Raw genomic sequence first — 22,649 nt, forward strand, 5'->3', positions numbered from 1 at the left:
CGTACAATTGTATATTTTAGTGCGCACACTGCTTTCTGCTTCATGTGCTATCCATGCTTCACATGATTGAGTTTGCAGGTGATCGTCTTATGGACTTGGGTCGAGTGGCTCTTGAGGAGGATAAATTTGTGTTGGCTTTCCTCTGTCAGTTTCGGGAGCCTTAATAAATATCAGTGAGTGCTGATGAAGGAATAAATAGAGGGTTTTGAGAAGTGAAGGAAAATATATATATATATATCAAAATATTCTGAGTACTTGGTGAGCAAGTTATTTCAAACTATGTACATATATGATTTATAGGCTATTAAAGCCTATAATATTTATTATATTTGCTTGACTATAGGCTAGTTTTTCTCACTTTCTCAATGCCAGTCTTTTTTCTGGTAAATTATTTCTTTCTCTTTCATGCATAGAGCTTGTTGTCACTCTGTGTGTCCGAGGTGTTTGCTCGAGACTAATTAGTGGTCCTGGGGCAGACAGAGGATAGAGAAGCAAACACAGAGAGATGTCTGCCTAGAAAATGCTGCTAGAAAAGCTATTTGCCCTAAGCATTCTGTGCATCGAAAGTGACAAACTCCATAGCTTATCATTTGAGGACATCATCAATGATTTTGCTCTCCAAAAATCACAAAAGAAAATGTTTTAAATTTCAGTTTTAAATTTAATGTGATTTGCAAACAGACATACTACAGGTAGTACTGCTTCCATTAAGTAAGCTGCTCTGTGTAAGTAACTGCTTTTGTGTTGCTATAAAGTTTTCATAGCTACTAACTAAGAAAACTATTTTATAATGCAGGTAGGCATATTGCAAGATGTGTTTTAGTTAGATTATTATTCTATTTTTTACAACTTCGCCTTTGTATATATGCAAAAAAGAGCTTTCATGTTTACATATTTGATGTCCTTTCTGTGAAAATAATTAAATATTTTTTTTTATGGTATGGGGCCTCTTACACTTGACATAGCATAGGGCCTCAGAATGTCATAATCCAGCCCTGTCAACATGACAGCTGTTGTAACATGTCATCTTCCCAAAGTTCTCACTTGTGTCTAAGAGCCCCTGCTCATACTGTAATTCCATAGCAGTCCTGTCCCTTAATAGCAGCCCATCGAACCAAATTTAGGTTACAAGCCAGCAAAACACTTCAGCATTGGGACTGCTCACATGCTTAAAATTATCCACGTGCAGACACGCTTTGCTGGATTGGGGCCATAATAAGGCAAAGTATCTGCAACAAACACCTCTGAAAACTGAAGGGTTAGATAGTGGCAGCCATTCTGGAATGATTAACTATTAATAGCATAATTAATAAGAAAGTTGAGAGCTGATAATAAAGTAAAATATAGGTAAAGTTAATAAAAATTATTATTCTTTATAATAGGTCATTTAAACAATTGTTGATAAGAGACTTAATTGCACAGTCAACTGATGCCTATGTACTTTTGCAGAGAAGGACGTTCTATCTGCTCCTTTCCCTTTCAAATAACAACATCTTTGATTTTCTGCAGCCCCATAGTATATGGGATATATTTCCATGATTTATACTGACCCTCCTTCTGTGTACTTAAAAACTTGGAAGGCTTACTCATGGGAGGTCTTTCCAAAGAGAATTTCCTTTGCCTTACACAAATACACCAGGAACCTGAAGACAACTGATAGTAGCTAATCATTTGATCACTTTTAGCACAGCTGTAGTTCATTTATTATACTGTAAAGGATAAAACTGTAATTTTTTATACGACAATAGTCATAGCCCATACCTTAAGAGGCTTTTGTTATTTTAAATTCTTCCCTGTGGTTTAAAAGAAATCAATAGCTAGCTGAGGGCAGAATTTTGTTAAATTGTAGTGTTTTGGTTTGTCTTTTTATAATGTTTTTCCAACACATGGCAGTAACAGCACCTAGGAGGGTAATCAAGACAACTGAGCACACACATAAACATCTCATTCCAGTGGGAGAGCACACTACATTCATTGCTTTGATGTTGGGGAGAGGTGCTGCGGAAGATTTAGAATAGATGAAGTTGCAATATACCAAGGCACGAAGCCTTCAATGTATAGGAAAGTCCAGCTAGTACAGAATGCTGCAACTCGTCTCCTCAGCAACACAGACTGTTGTGAACGTATCAAACCTGTTCTCTGCTGTATACCCATAAATTTTAAATCTGTGGTCCTTAACTTCAAGGTGCTTGTGACAGAGTCTGCTCACCACAGCAGCAGCTCCAGCTGGCCATCACAGGGATTAGATCTGCCAGCGGGTGCACCCTCTTCAGGTAGCACCTTTCCCATCATTGTCTCTGCCTGCAGAACCCTTCAGTTCAAGTACCACAGCATCCTCTTCATGACTTGGCCCTCCGGCTACGTCATCATCCCTGTTTTCCCCTTTCTGAGGGTGAAGTATCTCAGATCAATAGTCCAGCCACTTCCCCAGTGGTGAATGGGGGACCCAGGCCCACCCACTACTCTAGATCCTGACTCAGGGACCCTATAGATAGCAGCCCCATGCTGTGTTCCTTTATTTTCACTTAATGCTTCTTCTGTTCTCTGGTCCGCTTCCCCACAGTCCCAGCACCTTCTTTGCCCTTTTCTCAGGATTTTCAGTCAGCAAGTCCCAGCATCCAGCCAGGCACTCCCTTATGCTCCCTGGTCCCTGCCAGCAACTGCTCTGTTCAAGGTGCTGCCCTTCTTGCAGCCCACTAAGAACACAGTACTGACTCCTTGAGCTCCCCACAGCCACTGTCTCTGGCCCTGCAGCTCCTTTTATGTGAGCCTACTGGGCCCTGATTGGCTGTTCCTTGCAGCATCCCTCTAATTGGCTGCTTCCTGCGCAGCCTGTCTAGGCTGCTTGAAGGACTCATTTCCATGACTTCTTTCTGGGATAAGATGTGGCAGGCCCATGAGGCCTCTATTAACCCCTTCTTCTCCAGTGTGGGGTGAACACCCCATCACAGTGCTCCATTGTCTGGGCCCAGGATATCTAAAAGATTGCATAATGCTCAGAAAGAAAACCATGGTCAACATCTTAGCTCTTCTGACACATTGGAACTCTCAGCTGTGCAGGAGATGGAACTTTTTGGGGGGTTAGCCCAAAACTGGAATTAGCTCTCCCAGCAATTAAGGACCATCACAAATCTCACCAACTTCTGCTCCAAGTGAACTTGCATTTCTCTGATCTTGCCTTGTCTAATATAAACATGTAACCACATGTGTATTTATTAAAACAAAACAAAAATCTTACCAATACGTGACACTCCATTGCACGCACTTCTCTCGCTGGGGAGAGGATGAAACAACAATGGTGGCCAGTAAGTTCCTAGGTCCATGCCACTTCCAGCAGCTCCCATTGGCCCAGAGCAGTGAACTGCAGCCAGTGGGAGCTGCGATTGGCCGGACTTGCGGACAGGGCAGGTAAACAAACCGGCCTGGCTCGCCAAGCGCTTTCCCTACACAAGTGGCGACCCCAGTTTGAGAAACACTGATGTATATCATTAATGCATATGCAATTATGAGAATTGTGTTGTATGGTAGTCACTGAAACATGCTGTGAGTCGGGGAATCAGCCAGATATTAGCTCCGCAGAGGCAAAAGCAAGGAAAGTAACCAACACTTGGGCAGGGTTTCAAACAACCCATCAACAACCATTGTCCAGCAAGGGAGCTACAACTGACTCACCTGCCTGAGGCCACACCTGCATGAGGCCACACCAGAAGAATTTCTCAACCTTGCCTGGAGACTCAACAGTGCCCCAGACATGCCTGGATTTGTGCTCCCCAAACACATGGGACTTAGGTTATAAAACAAACACAATGGCCACATGCTGGGCCTTTTCTCCTGCCACGCCACCACCTATGCTGCAAACAACGATGACACTGGGAAGAAGACTGAAGGCTCCTACACAGGAAACTGTCCCAGATTGAAGGGACAAATCTGTATATTAAGGACTGCAATATCCACTGGGGTGAGAAAAACTGCTTAGTTAAATGTTGCCCAGTCTAATAGGGTTGAGAGTTTAAACTGCGTGCTTATATTTAATTTCTTTTGGCAACTGACTTTTGCCTGTCACTTGATATCACTTAAAAACTTTTATAGTAAATAAACTTCCTTAATTGTTTCTCTTTACCAGTGAGTTTTCCTGAAGTGTGTGGTAAATCTGCTCAGGTTTTGCAAAGGCTGGTGTATGTCCACTTTCCATTGATGAAGTGGTGAACCAATTAAATTTGCACTGCTTGTTTTGAGCAGTGCAAGACGGTATATTCCTGAGGTTCAGTGCTGGGAAATGGAGGGATTTGGCTCTGGTGCCTTTTTCTTTGTGATTCTTGAGTGACTCTGTGAGCATTCATGCAATCTAGCTGGGTGTGGGGCTGCACATGCGGTTGTGCTGAGTGATCACAATGCCTGGAGGGGTTTGCTGCTTGTCACTAGCAAAGCATTGTGAGAGACAACCCAGGCTGGAGAGAGTTAAAGGGGCACAGTGGTCCCCAATCCCAGTCTGCCCCCCCCCGCCCCCGGGATCCCGTCACAATCTCACTTAATCAATTCCCTGCCATTGCAGGGGCCTCTAGCATTGGTGCATCTTAGTCCTTCCTATTCTCTGCTTGTGGCAAATAATAGTTTAATCTCTTGTGGTCTGTAAGACTTTGGTCTAATATTGGTGGTTTGGTTTAGCGAGCAGGTAGTGGCTGGTGTTGGTGGCCTCTGATGATTATCTGGTTCTCCCTCTGGTATTAAACTGTGTAACTGTATGGTGTTGCTTATTGCACTACTATATGGTATTCAGATACTGTGTTGGTGAGCGCAGAATAAGAACCTATATAGAATAGAAAAGATGATCTGCACTACAGGAACAGACTTTGAAAGATTTGCCAACTAAACAAACCAGTGCACATTTAAATTTTGAATACTACAATCAGCTCTTCAGTTTGAATTTTTCTTCTAGTCGGTATTGGATAATGTGAGCTTAAAATTTGGTTTTCACATACATTTGTGCTAGTAAAGCTGAACGTTCGCAAAACTGAATATGGAAACATCATGAATGTGGAGAAATCAAAATTCATTGTCAAATTCATATGAATATTAGTGAACACATTTTTGTACTTTTGACTCAACTTCGCTGAGTATATATTCAGAATAACGTGTTATTGCAAAATGTAAAGGTAACACATAATACGGAAGAGAAAACTCAGTGTCATAGAAAGCTCTGCTGTGATGCACTTTAACCTGGAGAGATACAGTAAGGTAGATAGGTCGTCCTGAATAGCATGTTCATACATCACTTCATCATAGTCCCAGCCTCAATGGTTCCTGCTGGATGCAGCCATACTACATTGCTGCTAAACTACGGTAATTTTTAAAAAATCAACTAGACTTGACATAATTAATTATTGCATTTAAAACTCATTTCAATATATATTCTAGGAACTTTGAGCATAGGAAATAACCTACTAAATTATCAACTATTCAAAACTCCCCCCAAAAAATCTAAAAGGAAGTCTGGAACAATCTGAAAGAATAAGCAGCACCTTGTTGACTTAAGTCTTCTCTAACTTTGGGTCCAATTCTACTTTCATCATATTTACAAAACTCCCCTTGGAAATTGAATCAGACATTTTGATATGCCAGGCGAGTGCACTACCTATGTATAATTGGATATATGGTTCCCTCAAATTCATGCATAGATGGACATTGAAATAGACATTGAACTACTTTGGATGGGTAACTGCATACACAAATGAAGGCTTGAAAATACATGTTAATTATTACATCCAGACTTAGGTTTCTAATTACTGTCAACTTAGTGTGAAATCCTGGCTGCATTGCAGTCAAAGGCAAAACTCCCATTGCTACCAGGATTTCACCCTTGGTCTCAATTTTTCATTTCAGTCATCTGTGTAATCTTGGCTTAATTTGTTCATGTTTGTAAAAACTCTTGGAGATCTTAAGAGGAAGGTGCCATAGAAGTGCAAAGTGGTGGCAGTTTTTAGTACCTTGCCCAGAGACAGCTGGGAATTCAAACTCATGGGTAACATTTTCAAAAGCACTTAACTTCTGTTTTCAAACGTTACTTGAAAAGTGACCACACTTAAGTGCTTTTGAAAATTTTACCTAACATCTTTTTGCATGATCTCTAGTCCTCTTCATCCCCCCAGTTTCTTCCTTCCAAAATGAACATTTCTGGCAATCCTTAAAACATCCTCTTGGGTGATCTTTAACCAGGAGCAATCCTACTAATTTTGATTTGCACTCAGTTCTTTTTATGTAAAAGACTGCAGGGGAAACAAACCTGCTTCGCTTGAAGAAGCCTAAAAACAGAACAGTCTTTTTAGGCATCTTAAGTTTAACAATGCTACTGCTGTGTTTGGAAACTGAATGCAAAAGGATCTGTCAAAGATCGGACCTTTCATGTGTCTGGCCCTGCTCATGGCTCACTGGCATCCCTATGTCAGATCTTTCAAAGGCATTCTAGTTATAGCACTTTACTTGCCTTCGTTCTTAATATGTTGTATTTAGAAGACAGCTTCCAGGTGAAATACTGAATGAAATTCAGTATTCACCCACGAAAGCTCATGCTCCAAAACGTCTGTTAGTCTATAAGGTGCCACAGGATTCTTTGCTGCTGAATGAAATATATTGCCCTTGGGCTGGAAAACAAACAGTGCATTGTGTCTTGTCCTTAGTGTTATCAGTTGGATGTAAATATCGTTCAGTCTTGGCATTGGACTACTACTTCATCCCTTTTTATTGTTTTTTATTGTTTCTAACTGGGTATTAATATGAGTGGTGATTATTTGGAGGGAAGAGAATACATTTCGGTTTAACCTGTTTAGTTTAACTTGTATTGCCAATTCTTTCTCTCCCTCCATATACAGAATAGTGGTGATTTGAGGAAATCAATGCGTTCTTCAAGTTACAACTTTTTAAAACGGATTTATTTTTGTATGTGCTTATTTTAAGATGTGAAGTAAAGCTGGTTGTAATGGTTGGCACAGGCCACGATGGAAACAGGAACATGCCAATTAAAGGCTAGCTCATGGGTTTGCCACTGACTCTGAATAACAGGCAGGCTATAGTTATGATGCCCCAGGAGTGTGCCAGGGATCAAACTGTGACTCTGAGACAATTTGGTCCCTGATTCCCTGCTTGCTTCAGAGGAGAAGTAATTTGCACCAACCCTTTACCATCACAGATCACTTTTTTGTTGAGGCCAGCTCAGTTGTGTTGTTAGTTTATAAGGTGCCAAAACTCTTTGCCGCTTTTAATGAAAATGTAAATATCAGTATTAATAATTATTTTACTATGCTCATTTCTGATGAAAATTCCAGATCATATGCCTGTCTCATAATCCAAAACTTCCTCCTGCACTTCCTTGGGTGTCAAAAGCCATAAATGTCCCCTCTGCACTTGCCTAAACCTCCAGCTTTCTCCTAACTACTTCTTCAGTGCAATGCAAAAAACATGAGATCACTGATGATGTAGTAGCAGAGTTTGAAAAAAAAAAAGGCAATATCAAAGCCATAATGCAAAGGACATAATGGTCATCTAATTTATTTTCGTATTTTAAACAATACAATCTTCCATTTATCTGAAGCTGCTGAACAGAGTACATGGAGTTCTTGGATCAGGTGTGCCATTGATCCTTCAATTCAGGCTATGCCAAGACCGTATCACTCGCACTCAAGGTGTGGTAGACTATAATTAGGGTGACCAGTTTTCCCTATTTTATAGGGACAGTCCCAATATTTGGGGCATTTTCTTCTATAGGCGCCCATTACCCTCAACCCCCTGTCCCAATTTTTCACACTTGCTGTCTGGTCACCCTAACTATAGTTGACACTCCTTATCTGCATGTTGGGTGGTGCAGAACAGGCATAAATGCTTTTTTGGTGTTTGCAAATGTGCAGTGGATAAGTATTTCTGAATTGCATTCATCATTATCATACTGTATTTGAGATCCTCCTTGGAGATCTCACAGAGGGAATTGAGCTGTTAACATATAATATAATAGTATATGAAAGTATAGTAATACATTCCTATGGACATACTTGCATATTTTATGATAGAAAGGCAACACTTCTTAACTGATATTCCTGAATATGAGTATGCTGTTCTTTGGCCTTTTGCAACCTGCAAAGGAATTTTCCATTCCACACTCACACCTTTGGCCCTTCCCAAAATTCCCTGCGATGCTTGCAACAGTGTTAGCAATATACAGTGCTGATCTGCCTCCCCCAGGGGGACCCCTTGAGGGAGGGGGCCATTGGAGTGTGACACCGGCACATTGGAAAATTGGCACCTGAAGCTCCAGCCACAAAGTTGGTGTCTATACAAGGAACCGCATATTAACTTCTGAGGTGCCTCATGTGGCTCCGGAGCCACAGGTTGACCACCCCTGCCATAGACGTTAGCTATAGACCCCAGTAGCTTAAGCACATCCTTTTCCAGATCTCCTCTGACCTTGAGGTTACAGTTACCTCTTCAGAGACCCATGATATCATACAGACTTTACAAAAGCCAATCCAAAACAAACCACTCTTTTCTTTAGCTAGCACAAGAGACATGCAGAACTATACAAAACAATAAAACACCTACACACTGTCACTGTCTCTGTTTTCTGACTACTCTTGAGTATTCGTTAGGATTTGAGTCACTGTTTTTTCAGAAGTCTTAGTCCTCTCTCCTGCACCTCTCTTCTTACTGCTTCTCAGCTGGAACGTGGTGTTTGGCTGGAGGAGAGAGAGAGCAGCTTCCTTCTTCCTTGGCCAGTTCCCTAGTTACAAAGGTCCCCTCTCCTATGAAAGCATGCCCCTATGTTCCTCTCTCCTATCTGAGCTTCCTTTTTCTCTGTGAGTCCCTCTGAGTTTTTAAATCCTGACTCTTACATCTAGTTTTGTGGTCCTATTACTGGTAAATTCCATTCCTTCAAACCTCAGCCTCAACCTGCAGAGAGGTTGGAGAAAATCACTTTTACTGAGAATGCAGTCACTCCTTTTTGTTCTCCATGGCAAAGAGCTATTCAGATGCTGATAATCTTTAATGATCAACCTATTCATGGATAGACATGTGGCTACCACTTCCTTGTCTCCTTAGAACAAGGAGTCTGGGGCAGAACACAGAATAAATGACAATCATAAGACATAAAGATACAGACAGTTCATACAATCAAACTGGAATTCATAAGCTGTACATAGTTGGATTCCCCAAATCATCAGACATCTTAAGCTACTTCTCTTTGAAACTTTGCATCCACAAAAAGCTGCATTTTCCCCCCCAAATAAGTGTATATCCCATGGTGGGACAGGGCAGTGATGCAGATTGCAGCAGAACGTCAGGATGACAACCTGTGCAAAGCTCACCCAGAGTTCTAGAAACCTGTGCAAAGCTCACCCAGAGTTGCAGTGGCAGAACATCTGTATGAGTTCCCTGTGGAGAAATGCTTGGCCATCACTGTCTGGAAGCTTATCAGCCCTGATGGCAACTAGTCGGTAGTTAACTGGTTTGGTGTTGGTAGATCAGTTGTTGGAGCTGTTGTCATGGAGGTGTCAAGAAGGGATGTCACCCTGGGTCAAAAACCTTGGCAATGCACAGGAGATTATTGATGGATTTACTGGATTTTTGGGGGGACCCATGTGCCTATTCTTTGCCCCTCACACCAGGTCTTGGAGGTCATCATTACTATGGTGCTGCAAGGCCTGGTTGATCACCATAGAATGGTGAAGGGGCAGCAGGGAGCAGGTTAGTAATTGCATGTGCACCTCTGCAGGCCCTGTTTACATTGGAGGATGTTACTCTAACGCATTTCCCCAAAAGGTAGAGAAAGATCCTGTACAGAAATGCAGTGGCCAACCCAGGAAGATATGCCAGGTTGCTTTTGTAAAGATAATGATCACAGAGCTGGTGCAGGAGTGGAAAAGAACGGCAAGCTATATGGGCAGTCCTGAGAGAGTTGTCCTGATGTCCAATCTATTTAGTATATTAAGCTTAGTTTGCGCTTTTTGTTTATTTGCTCTTTAATCTGTTTTGATCTGTTTTCTATCCCTTATAATCACTTAAAAACTATCTTTTATAGTTAATAAACTTGTTTTTGCTTTATCTAAACCAGTGAGTTGGAGTGAAGTGTGTGGGAATGATAACTCGGGGGCAAAAGGCTGTTGCATATTCCTCTTCACATTGAGGGAGGGGACAAATTTTATGAGCTTGAGCTGTTCCCAGTATAATTTTAGGTTTATACTCAAGTGTAGGGTGTGAGTCTGGAAAGCTAGGAAATTGGCTGCTGTCTGCTGCATGTATTTGAGTGGCTTGGGAGAAGCTGCTTTCTCAGGTAGCTCAGTCAGGATGTGTGGCGCCACCTGCTGTTGTGTTGGGTGATAACAGGGGTAGGGTTAGGCTGGCTGTGACCCCAAGCAGTGTGAGCAGGGCCAACCCAACTGAGTGGTTAGAGTGGTTCCCACAGCTCCCAGTACTGCACCCTGTCACAGTGATCCTGGCTGCCTGGGCCAATTTCTTCCTTCTCAGAGTCCTGGTCAGCATCCATGGGGATGTCCAGTGTCCACAATATTCTGGAGTTCAGTGGTGACCGCCCCCATGCAAAAGTCCAGTCAATCTCTTCATAATAGACACAGGTCTTGCGAGCTCTTCCATGGATCCTCTTATTCTCCTTGACATTTATATAACCCTTCTGGGGTGACTTTTCTTTGTTGGAGCACTGGCCTGGGCCACAGAACTGATCCCTCTCCTTCATTTGGTCTTATATCCTCTCATTTATCTTGGTGTTCTGGAGACTGCTGTTCAGGTGAGATTTGATCTACTCCTCTCCTGAAATGGCAAGGAAGTCTAGGACCTCTGCATAGGACCACACAGAAGCATGGAGGTGAATGTCTAAATCAGTATTGGAATCTGGAAGCTGAACTGCAGTGGGGATGCCTTGCTGAGCACCAGCATTTAAACAGGAAGGTGATATCTGGTCAAGATGACCCTAGGGTGAGGGACCCTAGAGGACCTCAGGGTGAGGGACCCTAGAGGAGGCACACAGTAAACAAACAGGTTGATCTAACTGTGCAGCAAAGCAATGTGCGAAAGCAGTGGGAGGACAGAGGAGGAATTGTTCATTCAAATTGGAGATATGTTCATGCCAACTTTATTATGGAAATTCACTTCCAAAGTGGATTTTTTAATGAGTATTGAGGCACCAGGTGATTGAGAAAAAAACTTGTGTGGACACAAGGCAATTTATCCCCCTTGTTAATCAAGTTAATCCAAAATAAATTTCGTATGTAGACATGCCCATACTTAACTCACATTAAATTGTGTTTTACTTCGAGAATTTCAGTCTAATGGAGCCTGAGTGGAAATCATCCAACCTTTGATCCTCTGGATGAACAAGCTTTGTCCCAGAAAATGTTCTCTATTAACTTACAATAAACAAATTAATTCCAGTCTGAACTAACCTGGCTGAGAAGTAGTTAAAATGTAATGATATTATTTATGTTTATTATATTAGTACATTGGGGCCCCATGCAGGATTAAAGCTCATTGTATTAGGTGTGTCTTACCGGTTACAAATGGCCATACCTTTGCCTTTCTGATATTGACTAGTAGGAGAATATTTGGAATTGATATATATACTGTTTGACAGTAAATGAGCAAAATCATTTACATCATTTTCACTGTTACATGTTGTGGAATAATGCAGATGTGTCTTAAAATTTTCTCATCAGAGTCTATTTTTCTGCTTTTTTCCCCTTAGATAATGAGTAACTAAAAGTAGCTGTGTCGTTTGTGTCAGGATTTGCTTCTTTTGAATTTACTGATGTTAATTCATGATCAGTTGTTACATTTAATCTCGCAAGAATTGCTGCACCACCTGTGTAAAGAGTGCTACCTTATTCCAGAAGACTTCATACCTAGTTTGAAGTGGGTTAGATGATCATCCATTCGAATGTGTGAGCTCAAAAACAAGAAAGCTTGATGTGGTTTAATCAAATACCGAGTGTAGTGTAAAGAACCAAGTGCAGCTGTTCATACTCAAAACTACAATTTGCAGCTAACAGTATGTCAGAAGGTGTCAGTCCTAATTAGAAATGTTCATTCCTTACTAATTAATCAATTCACTTCAGCGCAGTTTTTTTCCCTTGGAGTAGGAGAAACAAGAATGAAAACTGTCAGCTTTTCTCCCCCACTTTAAGAGGATGATCATCAGCTCTATTAAACCAGAATAGTGATACACAGTTGACATATTTTCATTCAGTGCAGCAAGAATCACATCTGTTAGAAAGCAAATTCATTGCCATTTAAGATGAATTAAGGGGGCTTTCAGCTTTTAAATGAGTGCACATAAATAGAACTAAGAAGTGGATCAAGGAAATGTAATGGGATTTGGATCCTGCTGTGACTTTTTTTTTCAACCCATTTAGCATCAGCTACGGTATAATATTTAATCATTTCTTCAGTATTAACGGTAACGTTGGTGGAATGTCATGAATACTAAGTATGGGGCAAAAAATAATGGATAGTTTCTATGTAACTATTTTAACATTAATGATTAATATGCCACAATTGGGACCTATTATCTTATACAATGGACCAGGAGAAAACAAATTTCCAGCCGTCTACAAGGAGCTTTATTTTAATATATATTACACATAAAAATGTGTTAAAAGAACATTGCAAAGTCAAGCACTCAAATGTTAGGAAATGCTAAAATTAAGGTGGCACGGAACATGCTCAGTTGCTCTGTGGAAACGGTGCCTGCACAGTCCGGTCAGCGCTAGGAGTTGTGAGGGGCTAGAGCATGCTCAGTGAGGATGGAATCTTTGGAGATTTTAGCTGCTAAATTCTAAGTCTCTGCTGAAAGTGTGTGAACTGAGATTTTACAAAGGCTTATAAGTTGGCCAGTTCCTCAGGAACAGCACCAGTCACATCCCTGCCAAATTTCAGCTCCTTTTTCCAAAACATGGGTGCATGAGAGTTTCTCAAAGAAAAGGTTGTCAGGATTATTTTAAATGGCAAAACACTGTATTTTCCCTAATCTTGATCCCAAAAACAGCTGAACTGTTTTGGCTGAAACTTTCAAAAAAATCTAGCCTGAAAGGCAGACACTCATTATGGAAAATATCAGCCCCAAACAATTAAAGTTTGGTAAAGTTATAAGCAACTGAAAGCCAGGTTTTATAATAGGAAGCATTGGGCAACTTTTAATAACAGCAATGATAACAGCTGCACTATAACATATATTCACTTTTGTGTTTGGTCGGTGAATGAATGATAAGCTACAGTTGATCATCCCTGTCAAGATGGGTATACTAGGGTGTTCAGCATGAATAAAACCTACAGAACTTGGCCCAATATATGAGGAGAAAGAGCAAAGACTCCACAGCCCAACACGGTGGCATTTAATTTCAGAAAGGGGAACTATGTAAAAATGAGGAGGTTAGTTAAACAGAAGTTAAAAGGCACAGTGACTAGAGTGAAATCCCTGCAAGCTGCATGGACCCTATTCAAAGACACCATAATAGAGGCTCAACTTAAATGTATACCCCAAATTAAAATACACAATAAAAGAACTAAAAAAGAGCCACTGTGGCTTAACAGCCATGTAAAAAAAGCAGTGAGAGATAAAAAGGCATCTTTTAAAAAGAAAAAGTCAGCTCCTAGTGAGGTAAATAGAAAGGAGCATAAACACTGCCAAATTAAGTGTAAACATGTAATAAGAAAAGCCAAAAAGGAGTTTGAAGAACAGCTAGCCAAAAACTCAAAAGGTAATAACAAATTGTTTTTTAAGTACATCAGAAGTAGGAAGCCTGCTAAACAACCAGTGGGGCCCCTGAACGATCAAGATACAAAAGGAGCACTTAAAGACCATAAGGTCATTGCAGAGAAACTAAATGAATTCTTTGCTTCATTCTTCAAGGCTGAGAATGTTAGGGAGATTCCCAAACCTGAGCCGTCCTCTGTAGGTGACAAATCTGAGGAATTGTCACAGATTGAAGTGTCACTAGAGGAGGTTTTGGAATTAATTGATAAACTTAATAGTAAAGGTCACCGGGACCAGATGGCATTCACCCAAGAGTTCTGAAAGAACTCAAATGTGAAATTGCGGAACTATTAACTGTGATTTGTAACCTGTCTTTTAAATCAGCTTCTGTACCCAACGAATGGAAGATAGCTAATGTAACACCAATATTTAAAAAGGGCTCTAGAGGTCATCCCAGCAATTACAGACCGGTAAGTCTAATGTCAGTACTGGGCAAATTAGTTGAAATAATAGTAAAGAATAAAATTGTCAGACACATAGAAGAACATAAATTGTTGGGCAAAAGTCAACATGGTTTCTGTAAAGGGAAATCATGTCTTACTAATCTCATAGACTCATAGACTCTAGGACTGGAAGGGACCTCGAGAGGTCATCGAGTCCAGTCCCCTGCCCTCACGGCAGGACCAAATACTGTCTAGACCATCCCTAATAGACATTTATCTAACCTACTCTTAAATATCTCTAGAGATGGAGATTTCACAACTTCCCTAGGCAATCTATTCCAGTGTTTAACTACCCTGACAGTTAGGAACTTTTTCCTAATGTCCAACCTAAATCTCCCTTGCTGCAGTTTAAGCCCATTGCTTCTTGTTCTATCATTGGAGGCTAAGGTGAACAAGTTTTCTCCCTTCTCCTGATGACACCCTTTTAGATACCTGAAAACTGCTATCATGTCCCCTCTCAGTCTTCTCTTTTCCAAACTAAACAAACCCAATTCCTTCAGCCTTCAATCATAGGTCATGTTCTCAAGACCTTTAATCATTCTTGTTGCTCTTCTCTGGACCCTCTCCAATTTCTCCACATCTTTCTTGAAATATGGTGCCCAGAACTGGACACAATACTCCAGTTGAGGCCTAACCACCGCAGAGTAAAGCGGAGGAATGACTTCTCGTGTCTTGTTTACAACACACCTGTTAATGCATCCCAGAATCACGTTTGCTTTTTTTGCAACAATATCACACTGTTGACTCATATTAAGCTTGTGGTCCACTATGACCCTTAGATCTCTTTCTGCCATACTCCTTCCTAGACAGTCTCTTCCCATTCTGTATGTGTGAAACTGATTGTTCCTTCCTAAGTGGAGCACTTTGCATTTATCTTTATTGAACTTCATCCTGTTTACCTCAGACCATTTCTCCAATTTGTCCAGATCATTTTGAATTTTGACCCTGTCCTCCAAAGCAGTTGCAATCCCTCCCAGTTTGGTATCGTCTGCAAACTTAATAAGCGTACTTTCTATGCCAACATCTAAATCTTGATGAAGATATTGAACAGAGCCGGTCCCAAAACAGACCCCTGCGGAACCCCACTTGTTATACATTTCCAGCAGGATTGGCAGCCATTAATAACTACTCTCTGAGTACGGTTATCCAGCCAGTTATGCACCTACCTTATAGTAGCCCCATCTAAATTGTACTTTTCTAGTTTATCTATAAGAATATCATGCGAGACCGTATCAAATGCCTTACTAAAGTCTAGGTATATCACATCCACCGCTTCTCCCTTATCCACAAGGCTCGTTATCCTATTAAAGAATGCTATCAGGTTAGTTTGACACGATTTGTTCTTTACAAATCCATGCTGGCTATTCCCTATCACCTTACCACCTTCCAAGTGTTTGCAGATGATTTCTTTAATTACTTGCTCCATTATCTTCCCTGGCACAGAAGTTAAACTAACTGGTCTGTAGTTTCCTGGGTTGTTTTTATTTCCCTTTTTATAGATGGGCACTATATTTGCCCTTTTCCAGTCTTCTGGAATCTCCCCCGTCTCCCATGATTTCCCAAAGATAATAGCTAGAGGCTCAGATACCTCCTCTGTTAACTCCTTGAGTATTCTAGGATGCATTTCATCAGGCCCTGGTGACTTGCAGGCATCTAACTTTTCTAAGTGATTTTTTACTTGCTCTTTTTTTATTTTCTCTTCTAAACCTACCCTCTTCCCGTAAGCATTCACTATACTAGACATTCCTTCAGACTTCTCAGTGAAGACCGAAACAAAGAAGTCATTAAGCATCTCTGCCATTTCCAAGTCTCCCGTTACCGTTTCCCCCTCCTCACTGAGCAGTGAGCCTACCCTGTCCTTGGTCTTCCTCTTGCTTCTAATGTATTGATAAAAAGTCTTCTTGTTTCCCTTTATTCCCATAGCTAGTTTGAGCTCATTTTGTGCCTTTGCCTTTCTAATCTTGCCTCTGCATTCCTGTGTTATTTGCCTATATTCGTCCTTTGTAATCTGACCTAGTTTCCATTTTTTATATGATGCCTTTTTATTTTGTAGGTCACGCAAGATCTCATGGTTAAGCCAAGGTGGTCTTTTGCCACATTTTCTATCTTTCCTAACCATCGGAATAGCTTGCTTTTGGGCCCTTAATAGTGTCCCGTTGAAAAACTGCCAACTCTCCTCAGTTGTTTTTCTCCTCAGTCTTGATTCCCATGGGACCTTACCTATCAGCTCTCTGAGCTTACCAAAATCCGCCTTTCTGAAATCCATTGTCTCTATTTTGCTGTCTCCCTTCTACCCTTCCTTAGAATTGCAAACTCTATGATTTCATGATCACTTTCACCCAAGCTTCCTTCTACTTTCAAATTCTCAACGAGTTCCTCCCTATTCATTAAAATCAAGTCTAGAACAGCTTCCCCTCTAGTAGCTTTTTCAACTTTCTGTAATAAAAAGTTGTCTGCAATGCAGTCCAGGAACTTATTGGCTAGTCTGTGCCCCGCGGTGTTATTTTCCCAACATATATCTGGATAGTTGAAGTCCCCCATCACCACCAAATCTTGGGCTTTGGATGATTTTGTTAGTTGTTTGAAAAAAGCCTCATCTACCTCTTCCACCTGATTAGGTGGCCTGTAGTAGACTCCCAGCATGACATCACCCGTGTTTTTTACCCCTTTTAGCCTAACCCAGAGACTCTCAACACTTCCATCTCCTATGTCCATCTCCACCTCAGTCTATTAGAGTTCTTTGAATGGGTCAGCAAACATGTGGACAAGGGGAATCCAGTGGACGTAGTGTACTTAGATTTCCAGAAAGCCTTTAACAAGGTCCCTCACAAAAGGCTCTTAAGTAAATTAAGATGTCATGGGATAAGAGGGAAGATCCTTTCATGGATTGAGAACTGGCTAAAAGACAGGGAACAAAGGATAGGTATGAATGGTAAATTTCCAGAATGGAGAGGGGTAACTAGTGGTGTTCTCCAAGGGTCAGTCGTAGGACCAATCCTATTCAATGTATTCATAAATGATCTGGAGAAAGGGGTAAACAGTGAGTGGCAAAGTTTGCAGATGATACTCAGCTTCTCAGGATAGTTAAGACCAAAGCAGACTGTGAAGAACTTCAAAAAGATCTCACAAAACTAAGTGACTGGGCAACAAAATGGCAAATGAAATTTAATGTGGATAAATGTAAAGTAATGCACACTGGAAAAAAATAACCCCAACTATACATAAAATATGAGGGGGGCTAATTTAGCTACAATGAATCAGGAAAGAAATCTTGGAATCATGGTGGATAGTTCTCTGAAGATGTCCATGCAGTGTGTAGTGGCAGTCAAAAAAGCAAACAGCATGTTAGGAATCATTAAAAAAAGGGATAGAGAATAAGATGGAGAACATCTTATTGCCCTTATATAAATCCATGCTATGCCCACATCTTGAATACTGCATACAGATGTGGTCTCCTCATCTCAAAAAAGATATACTGGCATTGGACAAGGTTCAGAGAAGAGCAACTAAAATGATTAGGGGTTTGGAACGGGTCTCATATGGGGAGAGATTAAAGAGGCTAGGACCTTTCAGCTTGGAAAAGAGGAGACTAAGGGGGGGATATGATAGAGGTATATAAAATCATGAGTGGTATGGAGAAAATGAATAAGGAAAAGTTATTTACTTGTTCCCATAATATAAGAACTAGGGGCCACCAAATGAAATTAATGGGCAGCAGGTTTAAAACAAACAAAAGGAAGTTCTTCACACAGCCCACAGTCAACTTGTGGAACTCCTTGCCTGAGGAGGTTATGAAGGTTAGGACTATAACAGGGTTTAAAAGAGAACTAGATAAATTCATGGAGGTTAAGTCCATTAATGGCTATTAGCCAGGATGGATAAGGCATGGTGTCCCTAGCCTCTGTTTGTCAGAGTGTGGAGATGGATGGCAGGAGAGAGATCACTTGACCACTACCTGTTAGGTTCACTCCCTCTGGGATACCAAGTATGGTCATTCTTATGTTCTTATGTCTGTTTCTTGGTGTTCCTATAATTGGGGCTGCTGACATGATTTGATATCAGCAGGAATGGGGTTAATGAAATGCAGCTCCCATATGCACCAGCATAGTGAAAGAGGCAGCTAGTACTCAGATCAGACTAAAAGGTTCTCCCACCCATCCTGCTCCTCTGACTGAAGGACAGGTCCTCAATTAGTGTAAACTGCAAGACCTGCCTTGAAATTAATGTGCCAATATTTAAAAAGGGTAAACTGGATAACCTGTGTAGCAGTAAGCCCGTTAGCCTGACATTGATTCTGGACAACATCACAGAAAGGCCGATATAGGATATGATTAGTGAAGAATTAACAGGTGATATCATAATTAATGGCAATCAATATGGTCTTGTGAAAAATAGCACTTGTCAAACAGACCTGATATATTTTGATGAGAACAGAAGTTTGGTTGATAAAGGTAGCTCCTATAAGGCATTTGACTTAGCCCACATGACATTCTGATGGAAAAAAATTGCTCTGTGCAAAATCCATGTAGCCAATATTAAATGGATTAAACACATGGTATCTGATAGATCACAAAAAACAACTGTAAATGGGGAATTATCATCCAGTAGGGGTGTTTCTAGTGGGGTCTCAGAGGTATGTGTTCTTGGCCTGGTTCTATTCAACGTCTTTAGTGATTTGGAAGAAAATATAAATTAATTGCTGGTAAAATTTGCAAACAACACAAAAATGGGTAGAGCAGTAAATAATAACGGGGACAGATCAGTTATAGCTTGTTAAGGCGGGCTTGTTTACACAACATACATTTTTTACATAGCCAACACAGTGGGAGTTTTGCCTGAATAACTGTTTTTTTTTTCCTGACCCATGCTTTCATGCTGGAAAACAAGTTTACTTTTTCATAAAACTAATTTCCTTAAAACACAGTTTAACTTCTTGCAAGATAGCAGAATTTTTTCCTTAAATGTCACAGTATAGCAAAGTTGTTGAATTGCAGTTTCACAGATGCTGTATATTGTCAGAAGAGAGCCGAAGTCAAGCATTAAATATAATTTTTGTAAATTTACAGAAAAAAATGATGTCAGTGGTTTTCCTTGTTTCTTTTTTTACCTCTGGCTGGTGGGAGTTGTGATGGGAAGACGCAAATAATGGATTTTCCTGCATGATTTAAAAAACAGTTTAAGATGCACCCTATTTAACACCTATAGTACTAATGTTCATGGCAGGTGAAAATCCCCTGCCATGCAGCAGTCTCGTACAAGACCCTTCACACCACTTAAGCCCTGTTCAGAGGGTTTGCAAAAGAGTCTGCAGTATGAGTGTGGTATGGAAGGCACACTGAGGAAATGATAGGGTTGCCAACTCTGACTGAAGCTATTCCAGGAGATTTTTTTTCCCAACATGACATAATGTCATTTTCTTAAAATATTCTATTAAAACCTCTCAGATTGCTTTCAATAGTTACACCGTGAGATCAATGCTAATTCCGGGAGACACCAGGCCAATCCTGGATAGTTGGCAACCCTAGGAAACTGTCTTGATGCCAGCCCAATGTAGACTGCCACAGAAAGCTGGGGAGGGGCCATTGGATCCACATTTACACAGATTAGGACATCCTCAGTACAGTGGGTGCAAAGTAGTTGTGGCTGCTATTCCAGCCAGAGGTTGGAATGTGAGCTTGGAGGATCTCTGTCCCGTCTTTGGGCTTGGAGGGTAGATTTTGCTCCATGCGCACCACCTACATAGAGAGAAATTATTTAAGTGTTATGTGGGTGGAGTGCATTTCACCAGGACTAGATTTTATATGCATAACTCTGCTTCAGAAGCCTTTAACAGTCTGTGTTTCCATTCTTTCATTGCAGATTTGGTTCTGATGAGCTGAAACGACAGTTCCTTGTACCAACTATAGCTGGAGAAGTAGTGGCTTGTTTAGGAGTCAGTGAACCTGGGGGAGCAGGCTCAGATGTTGCAAGTAAGCAAACTGATTATGCCTAGGATTGCTAAAACTAACATACTGGAACAAAACTTAGATGACATAGTGATTAAAATGTCTGTACCCTGTTTATCTGGATTCCCCCTCATTGCTACTACTATGGTGGCATTGGTGGGAAATTTCTAGGAAAAATGACTAGTATGGGCAAGGTTGGAAAAAGGGGAACAGATCAATAAGACCATAAGCCAAAATTCAGCAATAATGTAAATATTAGCGTAAATTTTACTTTCTCATAAACTGGTCAGAAAGGGGTGTAAGTGGCTTTAAGTGGTAAAGTGGTGTAATTTGCACTGATTTGTCATTCAGCAGATGTATGGACCTAACGTGATTTACTTCCTCATGAGAGAATAAAAGAAAGCACAACTAACAAGAGATTATAAAATGTGCGGAGGTGTCATTCTTTACATCACTGCTGAATCTGGCCCACTGTTCAAAAGAAAAGTATTCTGTGCTTGAAGAGACTGAATGAGTTAACTCTCCCTAGCCCAGCACGGCTTACTGATATAGACATAACACTTGCAACACCTACTAATGGAAATCTGAACTTGTTTCCAGTGGTGACAACTGGAAGATATTGAGCATTCGGCTGGAAACTGCATTAATGTATCATAATGCTGATTTTCTTCCATTTCCTCTATGATTTCACAAGCAGTGACTCCTTCACTGCAGATTCTGCTGTGAATTGTACTTTTCAACTGACTCTACTATTTAAATAAGATAGGGCAGATAGTAATCTTGTGAAATACAGGAAAAGGTTAATATGCTTGAAATTATTTTCAAACAAAAGTATAATTTTATAAAGTCAGGGAAGAAATTTTACAGATGCCTTTCATACTGACCGTCGAGTTTTGCTGTCTTTGTTTACTGGTTGCCCTTTTGTCTTTATTTACTTATTGCATTTGTTCAGTTTCACTTCAGTAACCTTGTCTGTGCTAGAGAATGAACACTGCCAGCACCTACCCTGCTTGCAACACATCTCTTGTCCAAACACATAAGAGTGCTTGGAACTGTGCAACGGGATTGCCAGCATGGTTGCCACTGCATTTGTTCAAAGCTAATCTCACCAGTACTGTATTCTGCTCTGAACTGTTTCAGTGCTAGTATGTACTGAAAGCCCTGGCATTTCATCTTCACTGTTGCAATACGACCTTCCAGCACAATCCCACAACACTCCTGCAACTCCCACTCTCTGCAATGTAAAATGCCTCCTGTAGTGTTGTTTATTTTCTTGTTTAGAGCTAATGTAGTTTGTCATGTTGGGCATACAAGTTTTCTGTAGTCAGTGTCTGTAGTCATATACCTTTTCTTGTTTCAATACCTGACGACTATGTTATAAATTAAGGATGTATTTATATATGAAAGTTATTCTGGAAAAAGGTAGGATGTGAATTTAAAGCAGAGTAATATTCTTGATTAACTCCATAAGTGGATGCTCTTGTTCCAGAACAAAATGGATTGAGAATAAGGCACTATTATTCTAGAATAAGAGCAACACATGAAGTTAATCAGGAATAGTTAATTAGGAATAGCTATTCTGGAATAACTCTCATGTAGACAAGCCATTACATTGTTCAGTGCATAAAGCAGCCTGTCTCTTGAACAATGAAGTGGAATGCGCTTTGCAGAAAAACTGTTTGATACATCACATCACATTTGATACATCACATCACATTGCACTACAGTACTTGTATTAGGTGAATTAAAAATACTATTTCTTTTATTTTTTACACTGCAAATATTTGCAATAAAAATAAATATAAAGTGAGCACTGTTTAATTTGTATTGTGTTGTAATTGAAATCAATATATTTGAAAATGTAGAAAACATCCAAAAATACTTAAATAAATGGTATTCTATTATTGTTTAACAGTGTGATTAATTGTGTAATAACTCAAGATTAATTGTTCTAATCACATGATTAATCATGATTACTTTTTTTAATCGCTGGACAGCTCTAATAATTAAAAATCAATTGGAATATAAATATTGTACTTACATTTTAGTGTATATATAGAGAACAGTATAAAGAAGTCATTGTATGAATTTTAGTTTGTACTGACTTCACTAGTGCTTTCTCTGTAGCCTGTTGTAAAACTAGGCAAACATCTAGATGAGTTGATGTACCCCCCCTGGAAGATCTCTGTGTACCGCCAGGGGCACGTATACCCCTGTTTGAGAACCACAGGCCTAGATGATCTGGTTCCCCACATTTCTCATTGGTTTCATTTCATTCATCTTTTTCCTTTAGATTACCTAAAATGCAGTAGAGCAGAGTAGTAATTCAAACGTGAAGGTTGTGTGCACATTCCTATTGTGTTACTTGGTATTTTTTAATCTGAAATATAACTTAAATGAAGGCACACGAACAATTATGGTATCTTTAGCATTTGCTTCCATGACTCTCAACAG

General features: G+C 40.3%; 1 protein-coding gene across 1 annotated transcript in view; it reads left to right on the forward strand.

Moving 5' to 3' along the window:
• LOC115645644 (probable acyl-CoA dehydrogenase 6) overlaps positions 1-22,649 on the forward strand; it is a 154,200-nt gene that overhangs the window by 108,717 nt on the left and 22,834 nt on the right. The window contains 1 exon segment of the mRNA XM_030550579.1: positions 20,110-20,219. Coding sequence (XP_030406439.1) covers positions 20,110-20,219 — 110 coding nt within the window.

The sequence above is a fragment of the Gopherus evgoodei genome, chromosome 2 (genome assembly GCF_007399415.2).
Source record: "Gopherus evgoodei ecotype Sinaloan lineage chromosome 2, rGopEvg1_v1.p, whole genome shotgun sequence".
NCBI lineage: Eukaryota > Metazoa > Chordata > Testudines > Testudinidae > Gopherus > Gopherus evgoodei.